Here is a 17,654-nt window from a genome sequence, read left to right as displayed (position 1 = left end):
TGTTTCAACGATAAAGTTGTTCAGGGTGAATTAAAATAATTATTACTTGTCTCACTTTTCGGGGATAAAGTTGTTCAATAGAAAAGGGGGATGGCAGAGATCGTCAATTTCAGTTATTGAATTTCAGGCTGTGGTTGGATTGTACATAATCTGAGATTGTATCTCGCAAAGAAGAAGAAATGGAACGGGAAGCAAACAATGGTCATCCACACCCCAAACTCTTATTTAATTTTTTTTTTTAAGTATCCTTCTCTATATGGGGCATTTACAAAAAATCCAAGTCATCTAGTGCAAGTTCTTCAATGTACCTACACCTGCTAATGTAAGGGAGAAAAACATGTAATCAAAACTCAGTAAAAAAATTTCTTAATGACTGAAAAGAAACAGAGCTACAGTGTGCCTCTCTTCATGAAAACAAATCATGTCTTCATGAGACATTGCAATGCCAGCACATCGACTTGTTAGTCCCATGTTGATTTGGCCATGTTATCTACTCTAGCACGCTTTGCAGGTGGGATACTTGACATGCCAACTACACCTGACTCAACGGCCTCAATGACTTCGGGTTCAGACGCCTTTTGCTTCCAACCAAACTTTTGAGAGCTATCTTGTGATGTTGTATTGGAATCAGTGGCGTCTTGTCTTGCTTCCATATCAGCACATGTTGCTGCCTTGGTCGCATCCTGTCTGTGCATCGATGGCCTCCCTCACCAACTCTTGACATGTGGGTTGAGGTCCCCCCACAAAGTGGTAGGACGAACTCCCAAACCCATCATCCTGACATGGCCATGCCAATCTTCACCCATGACTTGGGAGAAGATGTCATATCTGGACTTTTGTATCTTCTTCATCTTGGACAATAATAAATAAAAGATAATTAACACAATGTCAAAAGAGAAAATGGTAAGATTATATATGAGGAGACGTAAGAGGAAAAGCATTCAGAAGGACCCAAAAGAAGAAGGTAGCGTTTTGAACTCTTAGCATTCAAAGTCACTTCACCATCAAATGGTTGATTGCTATAAATGGCACAATGTCTCTTCTATGCTTTTGTGACAATGTTTTTAGCCAATGTCTGACTTCTCAGTAACATATTTGACAGATTTAGCATTAAGAGACCTATTAAGCTAATGCTTTCTCAACTACAAATCCGTACCTCAAGTTGTTCATGCAGCTGTTTCTGGACCTCTATTTGTAATTGCAATGCTTCAGTGATATCAATCTTCCTGTTACATGGAGCAGAGAAACATATTTAGATACTCCAAACTTAATTCAACATTAAGGAGATTAATTGATTTGATATGATCAAAGGCTTTTTAAACAAGATTATTAGAAGCTAGAAAATCTCACACTAGTTTCAGATTGAAAGGTTAGAATCTTTGAAATATGAAATGTACCAACTCAAATTTAGACAGCCTTGAGCAATGGGGAGTCGGAAGTTACAAGAAGGAAGCAGCATGATTCAAGTGGCTATTTTATGTCTTACCTAATATCAACAAACAAATTAAAAAATAATTCTTTAGGCCTCAAACAATCACAACAAGGACTATGGCCTCATTCAATAGCCCTGACCAACAAGCTTCATCCATTCTAAAATAATTCTTATCCATTTCAATCTTTAATTCAACTCTCTCTCTCTCTCTCTCGGTAGTGGAGTGGGGTTCACACTACCTTATTGCCTTTCCGCTTCACCCCCTTCAACAAAAGTTGAGTTGGAAGAGAAAACTCTCTTTTAAATTTATTTCATTCAACTAAAAACTGATTTATAACTAAATCCGTGAGCCTATTTGCAGGCAAAACAAGAACATAACATCCCCAAGTGAAATGACTACATTACCCATACTCGAACACTAAAGTAACAAAAAAATACTAAAAAGAAACTAGCTCCAACAACTAACTACTTCAGGTTGTTACTAACCGAAATAACAAACAACTAACTCCAACAACTAACAAACTTGAACTGCATCATTCTCCCATCCTTAAAAGAACTCGACCACGAGTTAGGCAACATAATAGAGTAGCAAATGTTGTACATTAAACACATTATATGTGAGGAGGAAGCATTAAGTTTATTGTATAAGCCACCTAGCTGCCTCTCTTTGCGTAAAACCACCCAAACCAAATCACCTACATTGTAGGCAACTCTCCTCATGTGAAGATCAACATCTTCCTTATATTTGTAGTTCGAACTCTCAATTTGAAATTTGATTTGTGCATTAAGATCTTTGATAAATGCTATCATATTTTTCTCGTGGATTTCATGCATATTCTTCATCATTTCTTCCACATCTTAACCTGCTCTACCCAAGTTCGTAAAGGAACCAAATCTCGTTGAGCTCTAGAAAGTCTCAATACAAGGTCTATGCCAACATCAACCCACAACGACTTAGGAATCGGTAATGGCTTGTAACGTCTTGTGTTTTGCGCTTGATCCTTTAAAGCTTGACAAACTTGACATCTCTCAACATACCGTGTTACATCCCACCGCAATTTTGGCAAATAGTATTTTTCCGTTGCTAAGGTCATTGTCTTGTCTTGTCTTGTCTTGCCCAAAGTGATCAAGTCCTCCACTATGAGGCTCCACAATAATATTTTGCCAAAATGAGCAATCCAAAATATGTAGTTGAGCTCCTTTGAAAATGAATCCATCATTCAATACATAATCATCACACCCCCTAATCTTGCAATTCCCCATAATTGGGCCAAAGTGGGCATTGCCTCATACACATCCTTGAAGCAATCAAACCTAATAACTTTCAAAGCCAAGGTGTGCAAACACAATGCACATGTGATGGCAATGTGTGCAATGTCTTCATTAGATTGTGGGAGTGGTCAAAATGCTTTCACCTATTAATTATTGGTCACCAATCTTGCTTGCCTAGCCATGAAAAAGAAAGAAGAGTTTATGTTTTGCCACGCACATATTGTGTATGTTTTGCACATGGTTTTTGAGCCATGTGGAGAACGCTGGTGACAAGAGATTTGTGTGTTCTATTATTTACTGGCTTGGTCTATGTTATAATTCTGTTCTTCAAGTTATTCTTCTTGGCCTACTTAATCACTCTCACTGTCTTATAGGCTGGTGTAGAAAGTTCTATTGGATGTCAGTGTGAAGGTTGTAAAAATGGAAGTAATAAAGCTCATCAGAGGTAAATCTCAAATTTACCTCCTCATTGGATCTCCTTGCAAAGCTCTTCGAACCAAATGTGTGGGGCATCTTTTGTTGTGAACGGTTTACGTTTGTTCTTGGTTTCACGCATCTAATGTTTCCATTCAAAGGTGACATTTAGTGAAACAAATTTAAAATTCAGAAATATTGATTATGCATAGGTTGGCATTGCTGAAAATAATCAAAGAGTAGATTAGTACCTTGCCGACATCTCTTTTCCAAAATTGGATGAGCCACTCCCACTCCATTGGCTCGACATCCAATGGACAGTTTCTTTTAGCCACATTCAGGTTACCTTTAAAGGAAATATAATGCTTCCTCTTCAACTTAGACTTGAAATCCTTCCATTTTACATTAAAGGATTCAAGTACCCAATCCTTCAAAGTGATGTACACTTCGAATACATCCTACGTCACATTTAGAAAGCATATGAATAAAGATTCTAATATAAAGAATTAACGTTAACAATTATAATACTTTAAGTAAATTATTTTTATGCTACCTGGACAATCTCCCAAACGAGATCCTTCTTCACAGAATTGGCCTAACTCAAGGGCAAAAAAATGAAAAAACGGAAAAAAAAAAGGTATATAAAAAAAAGAAAGAAAGAAAGAAAAAAGCCTAATATGTTTGTTTTGAATTTACAAGGGATAGCAAGTTAGCAATTTGAAGCCAACCTTCACAGCAATAAAAGCAATATTTTTACAAACCAAAACCAACCCTTCTACAAAGACTCGCCTCTCAAAACAATCACAAAAACCAAGCCTCACCACTATGCGAAGCCACTGTGTGGATGTGAAGTGTTTTGTTTAACCTTTAATTGTACAAAGAGTCAATAAATATGCAAGCATTGGCTACTAACAGAGAGAGATCTGTTACTTACAGGTTCGGTGTTATGTGTCTTGCTAATTTCAGCAAATTTGGAAGTAAAGATGGTTACTTCGAGGGTAACCTGCCTCCTTAGACAGAATTTAATCTGGAAAAAAAACCACTTGCTGTTTTCATTCATAATAGCAGATTAAATACACCCTTCAATCCCTCACTTGCTATTAACAACTACCCACAATGTACCCCACTAACTACAGCAATCCACTAACTACATAACTTCCACCACAACCCATTAACTACACATAACTGACTACACATTACAGCAACCCATTAACTACACATAACTGACTACACATTACAGCAACCCAGCAACCCACTACTACATAACTTCTACTCCACAACCCACTAACTACCTAATTGACTAATTTCTCTACAGCAGACTCTACAGCAACCCACTAATTATAACTTCCTAACTGAATACAATCACCACAACTGTTAGGCATGTAACATGCCTGTCCCCTTGGAAAAAACCTTGTCCTCAAGGTTTATGTCAGGAAATTGTTCACACAACTTGTAGTACGACTCCCATGTGGCATCCTCCTCCTCCAATCCTTGCCACTTGATCAAGACTTCAGTAGCAGCTTGACGCCCCCTTTTTACCATACGCCTATCCAAAATCTTGTCTGGCTTAGGCTGAAAGATTCCATCATCATTTACAATGGGTAGAGCTGGCTGTACCTGGACATTGCTTCCCAAATTTTTCTTCAAACATGAGACATGGAATATGGGATGAATCTTTGCTCCTTCGGGAAGCTTCAATTGATAGGCTACCAGTCCTATTTTTCGAATAATTTGGAAGGGCCCAAAGTACCTTGGCGATAATTTAAGAACCTTTCGGAGAGCCAGGGACTGTTGGCGATAGGGTTGAAGCCGTAAGAAGACCAAATCACCTACTTCAAAGGAGCGCTCTGTTCGATGCCTATCTGCCAATTGTTTCATCCTCTGTTGAGCATCTTGAAGATTCTCCTTTAGGATTTGTATAAGATGATCCCTGTTTTTCAGAACTTGCTCCACAGCTTGCACCTTAGTGGTACCCTTGATATAAGATTGTAAACGGGGTGGTGGCACCCCATATACTGCCTCAAAGGGTGTCAGACCTGTGGCTGAATGTGTATTGGTGTTATACCAATACTCAGCTAAGGAAACCCATCGATTCCATTCCTTGGGTCGTGTACTACAGAAGCTTCTTAAGTAGTTCTCAAGACACTTGTTAACAATCTCAGTCTGGCCATCGGTTTGAGGATGGTAAGCTGAACTCATTTTCAGCTCGGTACCTTGCAACTTGATGAATTCCTGCCAAAATGCACTCGTAAAAGCCGGATCTCGATCGCTAACAAATGATGCAGGTATGCCGTGTAACTTAAATATGTGGTCGAGGAAGAGTTTAGCCACCATTGCCGCAGTATAGGGATGCGAGAGAGGAATAAAATGAGCATATTTCGATAGTCGGTCAACTACCACCATGATGACGTTCATGTTATGAGATGAAGGTAAGCCCTCAATGAAGTCCATTGAGATATCTGTCCAGATACGAGAAGGGATAGGTAATGGCTGAAGTAAACCCGACGGTGCCACATTTTCAGCCTTGTGACGTTGGCAAATGTCGCATTCTCGTACATGCTTTCTCACATCACCCTTCAAGCCAAGCCAATAAAAATCAGCTTTCACCCTTTGTAAGGTCTTGTGAAATCCCGAATGTCCCCCAATGGGACTGTTATGTAGCTTGTGCAGGATTTTTTCTTTAAAAGGTGAATGAGGACTTAGATAGAGTCTACCTTTGTAAAATAGAAGTCCGTTATGTTCCGTAAAACGAGTGGGATCCAATGATCCTTGCTTTAGTTGTTGCAACTTGTCTTGAATATCAGAATCTTCATTATATTCAGATTGTAGCTCATCCAACCAAGTGGCAATAGGGCTGGAAACAGCCTTAATCTCGCCATCTTCATTCCTACGGGATAGAGCATCAGCAACCTTGTTGAGATGACCACTTCGGTACTCCACCACGAAGTCATACCCAATGAGCTTAAATACCCATTGTTGCTGTGAAGGTGTCCCTACTCGCTGTTCCAAGAGGTACTTGAGGCTTTGATGATCTATTTTGACTATAAACCTTCTTCCGAACAAGTAAGGTCTCCATTTTTTGACTGCCATCACCAAAGCCAGTAGTTCCCTTTCGTAGGTTGAGAAAAATGAGGATTTCCCCTTCAATGCTTGGCTGTAGAATGCGATAGGCCTTCCTTCTTGCATGAGCACAGCACCAACACCCGAACCTGATGCATCACACTCGATGATGAAGGTCTTACTGAAATTTGGAAGTGCCAAAACAGGTGGGCATGTCACAGCTTCTTTGAGCTTTGCAAAAGCCTCTTGAGATTCCAGAGTCCAATGAAAAGAGTTCTTCTTTAGCATGTCAGTGAGAGGCTTGGCAATTTTTCCATAATCTCTCACAAACTTTCTGTAATATCCTGTTAGACCCAAAAATCCCCTTAAAGACTTTAGAGACGAGGGTAACGGCCACTCCACCATAGTAGATATTTTACTAGGATCTGCCGCTACTCCAAACTTCGAAATTATGTGACCCAAGTAGTCGATTTCTTCACAGCCAAACCTACACTTAGATTCTTTGGCAAATAGATGGTGAGAACGTAACAACCCCAACACTACGCTGAGGTGCGTTAAATGCTCATCCCATGAGTGACTATAAATTAGAATATCATCAAAAAATACTAAGACAAACCTCCGTAAGTATGGTCCAAATATGTCATTCATGAGACTTTGAAAGGTGGACGGTGCGTTTGTGAGGCCGAAGGGCATTACAAGGAACTCATAGTGTCCCTCATGAGTTCTGAATGCTGTTTTTGGTATGTCATCTGGATGTACCCTGATTTGATGATAGCCTGAACGCAGATCCAATTTAGAGAACACCTCCGCTCCATGTAATTCATCTAGCAACTCGTCAATGATAGGAATAGGAAACTTGTCTTTGATTATTAATTGATTTAGTGCACGGTAATCCACGCATAAACACCACGTACCATCGTTCTTCCTTACTAACAACACGGGTGAGGAAAATGGACTGTGGCTGGGGCGTATTATGCCTGAATGTAACATCTCGCGAACCATTTTTTTTCAATTTCCCCCTTTTGATAATGGGGATATCGATAGGATCTGACGCTTATGGGCTTAGTTCCTTCTTCAAGCAAAATTCTATGGTCCTGCGGACGCTGAGGTGGTAACCCAGTTGGCTCACTGAAAACATCCTTGAATTTATCAAGAATGGCTTGGATACGTGTGTCAGGACGAGCATTCGGGCTACTCTTCGTCATGCAACAAATTTGAAGAAGCAAGCTATACTTCTCCTCCTTGTTAATTTTCTGCAAGTTACATTCATCTAAGAACTCCATATTTTTAGCAGATTCACCCTTTAACTTACATTTCTTCCCACCATAGTTAAATTCCATGGTTAGAAATGAGAAATCCCAAGTTATTGGGCCAAGTGTTTGAAGCCATTGTGCTCCCAATACCGCTTCACAACCACCCAAGCGTAACAAATAGAACTCAACCTCTATTGAGACACCTTGCAAAGTTAATCCCACACCCATACATCTGCCCTCACAAGGAAGTTTATCGCCATTAGCAACCGCCACCTCAAATTTGTCACCCTTTTTTATGTTTAGTCCCGCTTTGTGGGCTGCCATTGTATCTAAAAAATTGTGAGTGCTACCCGAATCGATTAGAACTACTACCTCCCTTTTTCCAACTCTTCCCCTAACTTTCATCGTTTGTGGAGCATATGAACCGGCAATGGCATGCAAGGAAATCCGGGGCTGGCTGTTGGAATCCTCACCTTCTTCGTTATCTCCCATTTCCGCACCTTCCTCCATCCTATCTTCATTTACTTCGTCCGGCCAACTTCCTTCGAGAAGGAAAAGTTTTTGAACCTTGCATTTATGGCCAGGAGCGAATTTTTCAACGCAATTGTAGCATAATCCACGATCTCTGCGCTCCTTCATCTCCACCGGTGTGAGTCGTTTGAGAGGAATTGTGGAAGATTTGTTAGTAGCTCCCGAAGAAGCAACTGTGTTAATGCTGTTTGGGGGTTTGATTTGTCGTCGCCGAGCTAGCACTTTTTCCTCTTGCATTCTAGCGAGCCCAACAGCCTCATAGAGGGATGTGGGCCTAAGCATTTGAACACTTAGTCTTACATCCTCTCGTAACCCTCCAATGAAGCAACTAACCATGAAGGATTCTTTCAAACCCTCCGTCTTGTTAGCCAATTCTTCAAATTGTGTTTGATATTGCTCCACCGAAGACGTTTGTCGCAGTTTGGACAGCATAGCCGTTGGATCTTCATATGGTGAAGGTCCAAACCTAATTTGCAAAGCAGAGGCAAAGGATTCCCAAGTCGAAATCGCCCCTGACCGCTCCATCCAACGAAACCATTGGAGTGCCTTACCTTCCATGTGAAAGGAGGCTATAAGCAGTCTTTGAGTGGAAGGAGTCTGCTGATGGACGAAGAATTGCTCTGCCCTATAAAGCCAACCATCCGGATCCACCCCAGTAAACCTTGGAAATTCCAAGCGTACTGTCCGAGTCTGAATTCCCTTGTCAACCTCAAATTGATGAGGTTCATCTAGTCTGTTAACGGTTCTAGTCGAGCTCTCCCCTATCTCTTTGCCTTGTTCTTTCGAGAAATGCTCAAATTTTGTGTCCATACTCGAAACCTTCATCATTAGTTCATTAAGCATCTTCCCGTGGATTTCTGTGGTTTCCTTCAAGAGACCCATCATCTCATCGAGTTTGGCATTTCGCGTTCCCTTCGCCATTCCAGAATCAACCGCTCTGATACCAATGTTATGTGTCTTGCTAATTTCAGCAAATTTGGAAGTAAAGATGGTTACTTCGAGGGTAACCTGCCTCCTTAGACAGAATTTAATCTGGAAAAAAAACCACTTGCTGTTTTCATTCATAATAGCAGATTAAATACACCCTTCAATCCCTCACTTGCTATTAACAACTACCCACAATGTACCCCACTAACTACAGCAATCCACTAACTACATAACTTCCACCACAACCCATTAACTACACATAACTGACTACACATTACAGCAACCCATTAACTACACATAACTGACTACACATTACAGCAACCCAGCAACCCACTACTACATAACTTCTACTCCACAACCCACTAACTACCTAATTGACTAATTTCTCTACAGCAGACTCTACAGCAACCCACTAATTATAACTTCCTAACTGAATACAATCACCACAACTGTTAGGCATGTAACATTCGGACAATTTGAGGATAGAGATCTGATTTCTAGAACAGATTTGCTGCAGAGTGTCAAACTCAGAAATGGAGATCAATACAGAAGAGATGCAAAAATATTTCGTTCAAATAGGGTTTATTTCAGAGTTCGCAAATAGGGTTTTGTATTCAGGCACACGGTTTATATGAGAACTATTTTGTATAGAATTGGATTGTATGATCCGCCGCTAAAATCCATAGCAATAGGTTCGTTTTGTTTTAGTGACTTTAAGAACGTAAGCACCTGTAAAGGAATGGACATCGGCAAAGTTGCAGGGCTTGCTGGACCCACAAAACCAAGGCACGGGAATACAAATTCATGTAGCTTAATTTAATTTATTTTATTTTATTTTTTCATTTGTGGTAGATCACACAAGCATCTAGTAGTTCAGAAGACACGTTTTGCTGAACAAATACTAGAATTCTGCAGTTTGCATGTCGTGGCTTGAAAGAACCCAAGTCTCCATATCTGAATTTCAAGTAAAATAAAATGAGTAATTAAAATATGACCCTTTTTTAATCCAGATTGTGGAACCAATGCTCATTTTCCTGTCCTTCATAATCATCTCTGCACTAAATTTTGCAGCATATCTCAGAAGGAGAAGCAGTATGTACAACAACGATACCAACATTAAAGGAACTTAGAAATCTATAGCCAAAGAGACTGATAAATTTATGTGCCTGGAATTGAGTTTTACTTTAAGAACATAAGCACCTGTAAAGGAATGGACATTGGAAAAGTTGCAGGGTTTGTTAGAGCCACAAAACTAAGACACAAGATACAAATTCATGTAGTTTAATATTTTGAATATTTTTTTTTCTTCATTTTTGGTATATCACACCAACATCTAGTTTAGAACTGTTTTACTGCACAAATACTACAATTCTGGAGTTTGTTGCGGCTTGAAATAACCCAAGTCTCCATAACTGAATTTTAAGTAAAATTAAACAACTAATTAACATATGACTTCCATAAATGCCACAATTTCTCTTTCCTATTCCTTAGGAACAATGTGCATTAGCCAATGTCTAATTTCTCAGTAACATATTTGCTAGATTTAGCAATAATTGACCTATTAATTTAATAAGAGCATCCTTTCTCAACTAAATATCCATATCTTGATTTTATCGTGCCACTATTTCTGAACCTCTATTTTCAGTCGCAATGCTTCACTGATATCAATCCCCCTAACTACATACTCAACATCAAAGAGATCAATCGATTTGATACGATCAAAGGCTTTTTAAATGAGACTGGCTGGCATTAAAAGCTAGAAAATCTAACACTAGGTTCAGATTGAAAGGCCAGAATCTTTGAAATATGAAATGTATCAACTCAAATTTAGATAGTCTTGAACAATCATGAATCAGAAGTTACCAAGAATGAAGCAGCATGATTCAATTAGCTAATTTATGTCTTACCGTATATAAATAAACAAATTAAAAACAATTCTTTACGATTCAGAAAATCAAGCACTTCGGCCTCAGTCAGTAGGACAAACTTCAACTATTCTAAAAGTTCATTCTAAGATATTAGACTTTGACAGTTGAACCAAACACTTGATGCATAGGTGATTGCAACAGTTGAGTGACCATCTTTGGTCCATTTCAAACTATTTTGACAACAAGAAGAAAAAATAAATCATAGAAGAAGCAAATTGAGAAACTCGTACTGAGCAAGCTATTCACTCACTTTATTTTTTCTACAAATGTCCTGTAACGAGGAACCAACTGGTTCGACAACCTCAATGACTTCAGCACCCCTAAGAAAATCCTTGGTACATACTACCCCATGTTTGTTTGGAAAACAAAAGTTGTTGTTTACTTTAAGCAGATTGGGAATCCCATCCTTTTTTTCAAGTAGGGAAATTTCATCTTTGAATTTATAGTTGGAGATCAGTTTAGTAAGGAGAGGAAGTAGGTAGGAGGGTAGCTTATAGGTGCTGGTTGATTAGAGAAGCATTCCTCGTCTTCTTCACATTTTATCTCTAAATTACTCGCTAGCCTTTCACATGTAAGTAATTCATTATTATGGACTTTCGCAGATTATGGACATGATAGCTTAAGATAAGCTAGACTTGCTATTGCTCAAATCAAACAAACTAATTAAGAATATTTTATTTTTTCATGTTCTAATTATTATGTGTTTCTTGTTTCAGGTGATTTTTTGCAAAGGTGATCACAAATATTTCATCGTTGCAAGAAGTGATACTGAGCTCCTTGCTCTACATGTGATTGACTTGGATCCCTTAATCAAGGAAACAATGACATTTGGGTCAGAACTAACTCTAATTATTTGAGTAACAAGCCTTGATCAGTGCAGCTCATATTTTTTGGATGACTTAGAAGATGCCCTATTTTTTGCGAGGTAGGGATGGATTATACTACAGATACAGAGTTTCTAATGACTTCTAGTCAAGCTCATGACATGCTTTTCTATTATATATTTTTTCTTTCTTTTGATTGGTAAGATTAATTAGAGTCAAAGAGACGACTTATTTTATTAATAACAAATATTACTGATTACAACATCGTAAGAAAAAATTCAAATAAAACTAGGCAGCAATATTCATTTGAACAAAAGTTTTTTTTACTAGCTTTATTCATCTTCCATTTGCATAGAGTCTGCGAATCCTCGTCAATCTTTTACCTCATGTACATTGTCATCCTTCAAAAGTACTTGTGAGCCATCCATTTTCCTTCCAAAAAATATTATATCCGATTGCAACACCAATAACCACTCCGCATCCATATCCTATCAACATAAATATTTTCCAATCAAATACATTTGTAGATGTTGGGTCCTTGAGTTTTTTGATCATTGTTGGTGGTTGCATCGCATTGACACCTATGCATCTCCTTGACAATGGAAAACCACATAATCGTGGATTACCTTCATAAGAATCATTTGAAAATGTATTAAATTGTTTGCCTCGTGGAATGCTTCCTTCAAGATGGTTTTGTGTAACGTTCAACATGGCAAGGAAAGTAAGAGAAAGCAGTTGCTGAGGAATCTCCCCTGAAAGCTTATTTTGAGAGAGATCCAATGACTCAAGATTTTTCAAATTCCCTAGTGATGATGGAATGTGATCAATGAGGTCATTCCGAGACAAATTTAGTAGAATAAGAGATTTGAGATCTCCTATCACTTCTGGAATTTCACCTTCAAATCGATTGTCAAAGAGATCTAGTGTCGTAAAGCTGGTCAAGATTCTCTCTAGTACCCTCTCTTGTCTTTTATACGAGAGGGTCACTGAGACATGATAATAAAAATTAGGTACAATATACTCCAAGTTGGACTTATTCCCTACGTCCATCATCATTGCTTTCCAACTTTGAAAGTATTATGCCGGCAAAGGACTTGTAAATCTATTGGAAGAAATATCTATGACATGCAACATTTGAAAATCATAATCGGTTCGAGGATGTTCGATAGGACCATAGAATCTGTTGGATCTCAATACAAGGACATGTAACGAAGGCAATACCTCGAGCCAAAAAGGAAATAAATCATGTAACAGATTATTTTCCAGATTTAGAACTTGTAGGCTTTTGCAATTAGCTAAACAGTTTGGCAAATGTCCTTTCAAATGATTATGAGAAGCTTGAAAGATTTCCAATTTACTCAAAGTGCAAAATGATTTAGGAAAATTTCCAATTAAATCATTATGACTAAGTCAAGAACAATAGCTCTTTGCATCCACCAAGTTTGTCTGGTATCTGCTCACTTAGATTGTTTGTAGATAAATCTAAATATTTTAGATGTGATAGGTTTCCAATCTCAGCAGGTATCTTCCCTGATAATCTATTATTAAACAGGAACAAAAGAGTGAGATTATGGAAAGAGACCATGGAAAGAAGCAAAGTACGAGAGAGGTTGTTGAGTGACAGATCAAGATCCGTAAGGTGGATAAAAAATGCAAGCTCATTTGGAATACTGGAATGCAAGCTTGTATTCGAGAGAAATAAGGAGTGAAGAATGCCAAGGTTACCTATCCAAGATGGTATGGGCCCACTAGTAAACGGGTTATTAGATAAATGAAGGTATGTGAGGTTAGTTAGAACGCCAATTTCGTGGCGGTATCTTACCATTGAGCTTGTTCATTCCCAAGTCAAGGTATTGAAGTTTGGTAAGATACTTGATTTCTGATGGAATCGGTCCCTCCAATGAATTATTACTCAAGTCGAGCCCTTGTAACTTTAGTGAATGACTAAGCTCATGTGAGATCACACCAGATAAGTACTTGTTGTAAAGCCACAAATCTTGGAGATCTAAGAGATTTCCTATCTCAGAAGGGATCATACCTGTGAAATAGTTGTCAAACAGATAAAGAGAAGTGAGTTTTGAAAGAGACCCAATTTGAATTGGGATTTCTCCAAACAAGCTGTTGTTATAGAGGCTTAGGATGGTGAGATTGGGGAAGGCCGAGAAGTCGAATTCATCAAGTGTACCATTCAGACTCTGAAAAGAGAGATCAATCTCGACGAAGATCTTGAAGTTGTTGTCGCATTGAATTCCAATCCAATAGCAAGGATTGGTGACATCATCAGACCATGAATCCAAAATAGATCCAGTCGAATTGAACAAACTTTGTTTCCATATGAGCAAAGCTTGTGCTGATGATGATGATGATGATGTTGTTGATGCTGAAGTAGTCTGTTGTTGTATTATAAGAAGAAAAGCAAAAGAGATCTTCAGAAAGACAAAGAAGAAAGTTTTGTTCCTCATATGTAATAATGAAGTAAGACGGAGACGAACCGACAACAATGTGTTTCTTTCTGCACCCAACCCATCAAGAAAAAAGAGCACAATGTATCTCTCATGTTTCACTGCCACTACGTTACAACGTATCTCTCATCTTTGAATTTGCTGACCACAAAAAAACGAATCTTTTTGTTGGTCATGCTCTTTAAATTTAATTTACATATATGCCACTGCATCTTCATTCATTAAGATCTAACATTGCATTAGCGTTCAGAAGGAATTTGCATTATTTTAGCGTCTCATGTGCAATTTTAAATACTTTTGAGAGGTTTTTTTTTAATTTAAAAAAATTATAATCCGAACAGAAAAATGGAATTCTATCATGCCATGTGTAAATCTTTAAATTATCTTCAAATCGGTTATTTATAGACCCAAACCCAAGTTCAAAAAATTAAATAACGATCGTATAACGAAATCAATATGAAGAATTCTATCAATTCCGATTCAATTTGATCAAATCTGGATTTACAGATGGATCTGTCTAGATTAGATATTCATATCATAAAAATTTGGATCCTATCTGATTTGAAATAGATTGGATATCAAGTATGTACGAATTTCAAGAAAACGTATGAAACCAATTCGATGTTAATTTTCACTTCAACACCATGTAAAGCAGATTAGAACCGATAAATAGATCAGATCCAGCATTATTTAACATCCAAAAAAGAATCTGACTTGTATTTTGTAGAATCAGACTCAAAATCAATAATAAAAATAAATAAATAAACCGGGATTTTTATATTTAATTGGAATTCGTATTTATCAATTTCAGAGCCGATTTTAATCAGATTTTGACGAGTCTTTTTTATTGATCTCGCATCATACCCAAGAATCTATTGGTCGAAACACAATGAAAAACCAATTTTAGGTCAAGCAAAATTGTGGTACCTAGCACTTTTATTAATAATAATGAATTAAAACATATATATATATATATATATATGGAAAATGTGGCTGTAGCTTGGCTGGTGTTGCCCCCCATCCTTTATGTGCACTCCGCACTCAATTTTGATGGTCATAATGGTAACTAATATGATCAACGTTCATTGGACTACCAAACCAACCATTCGACAATCTGAACACCACGAATTCCTTTTTTGGGAGCTCCGTATATTTAGGTCTTTATATTTAGGTTGGATAGATTCACATCCAACCATTTGTTGAGCAAACAAGTACGACCTAACCAATCATCAGCAATTTCTACTTATTGAATTTCAGATTGTGATTGGATTGTACATAATCTGAGAATAGACCTTGCAAAGAAGAAGAAATGGAATAGGAAGCAAACACTGGTCATCCACACCCTAAACACCATATGTAATTTTAATAGTTTAGAATGTTAGAAAGAATTTATTTTATTTTATTTTAGAAAGAATAGGGTGTGAATTGTAAAGAAAATAAAGTGATCTCACAAAACTATAACTTGATGAGATGGTTAAAGGGGTAAAAGTAAAAAAAATAAAGTTGGAAGGACATCATTAGATTAAAGGGGTAAAAGATAAAACAACAATAGCGTAACTTAAAAAGAGGTAAAAGAGAAAATATAGTAAAGTTAAAAGGAATAAGAAGTTAAAAAAATAAAGTAGATCCCCACAAAAGAGCCCTACTAATATAATTAAAATTTCTTGAAGTTAAGAGGAAAAAAATAATAAAATCAGTTAAATAGGAGATATAATTAAGTTGGAGGAAGTGAAGAGGAAAGACAAAAAGTGTGGTATAGGTTTAATGGGACATTTGTCCAATCACAAAATTGTAGTTGAAGACACTTTTATTTCAACTCAAAAAACATCAAACTATAACAACTCAATTGTGTTTTATTATATATAATATATATGGGTTGGATCCTTTGACTCCAAAGAATGACTCTTGAATAAAACACATGATCCCACCAACCCTTCAATCTTAATAATACAAATCCTGGGAATACTTATGCTAAGGATAAATCTCAATCAGTGGATTCTATATTTAAAGGGTTAGGATCATGTGCTTTTTTCATGAGTCATTCTTAGGAATCAAGGGATCTTGACCATAATATAAACTAAAGTTTGAGGGATATTATTATAAAAAATTGAGATTTAAGGAGTAAAATATGAAAACAATAAAGTAGATTAAATGGGTAAAAGAGAAAATATAATAAAATTTTGAGAGGTGAAGAATAAATGAAATAAAGTGGATCCCAATAAACTATAACTTGATGGAAGGGGTATTATTAAAAATAATAAAATTTAAACCGTAAAAGATGAAAAACAATAAAGTGGATTAAAAGGGGAAAGAGAAAATATAGTAAAATTAAAAGGGCATCCTTTTTGGATTAAAAGGGGTAAAAGAGGGAAAAAATTGAGTTGGGAGAGATATTATTTTAAAAAAAAAAGAGATTAAAGTACTAGAAGAGAAAATATAATAAAATTAGAGGAGGTGAAGAATAAAGGAAATAAAGTGGGTCCCATGATACTAAAACTTAATGGGAGGTTTAACCCACAAAACTGTAGATGATAGAAGGTTTGTGTCACAAACAATTGTATTTTTATTATATTATATTATATATATATATATATATATATATATATATATATATATATATATATATATATATATGGGGGCGGTTCATGGGACATAAGTAAAAACATATGTAAAAACAATGGGTATTCAAAATATGGGTTAAGAAATTTTCGATTGAGCTGATTTTTTGAGAGGATGATCTCTATGATGAGAAGATCATCATCACAAAAAATCAACCAAATCTGAAACTTTTAAATCCATCAAAAGTCGTTACTAATTATTGGTAAAACATCGATGGTCCACATTCTAAATCACTTTTTATCTGCCCAACACACATTTTTTCTTTTCATTTTTTCATAGACCTTTGAATTACTCTTTTTCAACCTACTTTCTTTAATAGGTAAATTATAATAATTGAATTAAAACAGAAGCATGTGGAGAAATAAGGCATAAGTCATAATCTTCAAACCTAGCATTCTAACTTAAATTTAAACTTTTCATTTCTTAATTTTATCTTTCAACGATCTCTCCTTCCTATGACCAAAAAGAATTTGTGTTCTTTTTTTTAGGTCATTTTTAGCAATGTAATTTTTAGGAAAAGTAGATACCGACATTTGTCAGACGGGATTGATGCCTAACACCTTCCAATTGCGTAACATGATCCCCGGACTCATAGTTTCTTTTTCGTAGATCAGTATTGTTTATCTGTTTAGAGTCATGATTCGGTTCCTAGACCGTAAAACTAGGCGGCAACTCCCAAATCCCAAAAAAGTAAATCCGCAACCACGGATGGAGGGCCTTTCAATACAATTTTTGGATTCATTTATCTGTTTGTTTGTGTATGTAAACCTACTAAAAGATTGGCCTATAGATTTAGTTGGATTAACAAGTGTTCCACAAGATATTGCTCAAGGTGACATCAAACTTTTGTGTTTAGGAGATTGACAAATTTCGAAGTTCAAGTGATGAGTCGATTTCTACACCATTCTCAAAGAATTATTAGTCTTGATTAC

The 17,654-nt window shown here is 36.9% G+C and overlaps 1 protein-coding gene, 1 long non-coding RNA gene and 1 pseudogene across 2 annotated transcripts; all 3 read right to left on the bottom strand.

The window, feature by feature from the left end:
* Positions 1 to 168: 168 nt before the first annotated feature.
* LOC147382899 (uncharacterized) lies at positions 169 to 4,310 on the bottom strand. Its single transcript, XR_015173212.1, has 4 exons — positions 3,672 to 4,310; positions 3,370 to 3,576; positions 1,157 to 1,226; positions 169 to 851 (listed from the first exon to the last, which is right to left on the bottom strand). It is a non-coding gene; the product is annotated as an uncharacterized LOC147382899 (long non-coding RNA).
* LOC147382898 (uncharacterized) lies at positions 3,663 to 9,027 on the bottom strand. Its single transcript, XM_086427240.1, has 6 exons — positions 7,231 to 9,027; positions 6,875 to 6,954; positions 4,529 to 6,755; positions 4,053 to 4,145; positions 3,847 to 3,954; positions 3,663 to 3,713 (listed from the first exon to the last, which is right to left on the bottom strand). The coding sequence occupies exons 1-6, from the start codon at positions 9,025 to 9,027 to the stop codon at positions 3,663 to 3,665; spliced, it is 4,356 nt and encodes a 1,451-aa protein (XP_086283366.1).
* A 190-nt stretch (positions 9,028 to 9,217) lies between these two features.
* Positions 9,218 to 14,103, bottom strand: LOC147382897 (uncharacterized; annotated as a pseudogene).
* Positions 14,104 to 17,654: the final 3,551 nt, after the last annotated feature.

Source organism: Akebia trifoliata, chromosome 16 (genome assembly GCF_017979445.1).
Source record: "Akebia trifoliata isolate Shusen 1 chromosome 16, ASM1797944v1, whole genome shotgun sequence".
NCBI classification, from domain to species: Eukaryota; Viridiplantae; Streptophyta; class Magnoliopsida; order Ranunculales; family Lardizabalaceae; genus Akebia; species Akebia trifoliata.
The sequence above is the reverse complement of the archived record's forward strand: the minus strand, read 5'-3'. Positions and strand labels throughout refer to the sequence as shown.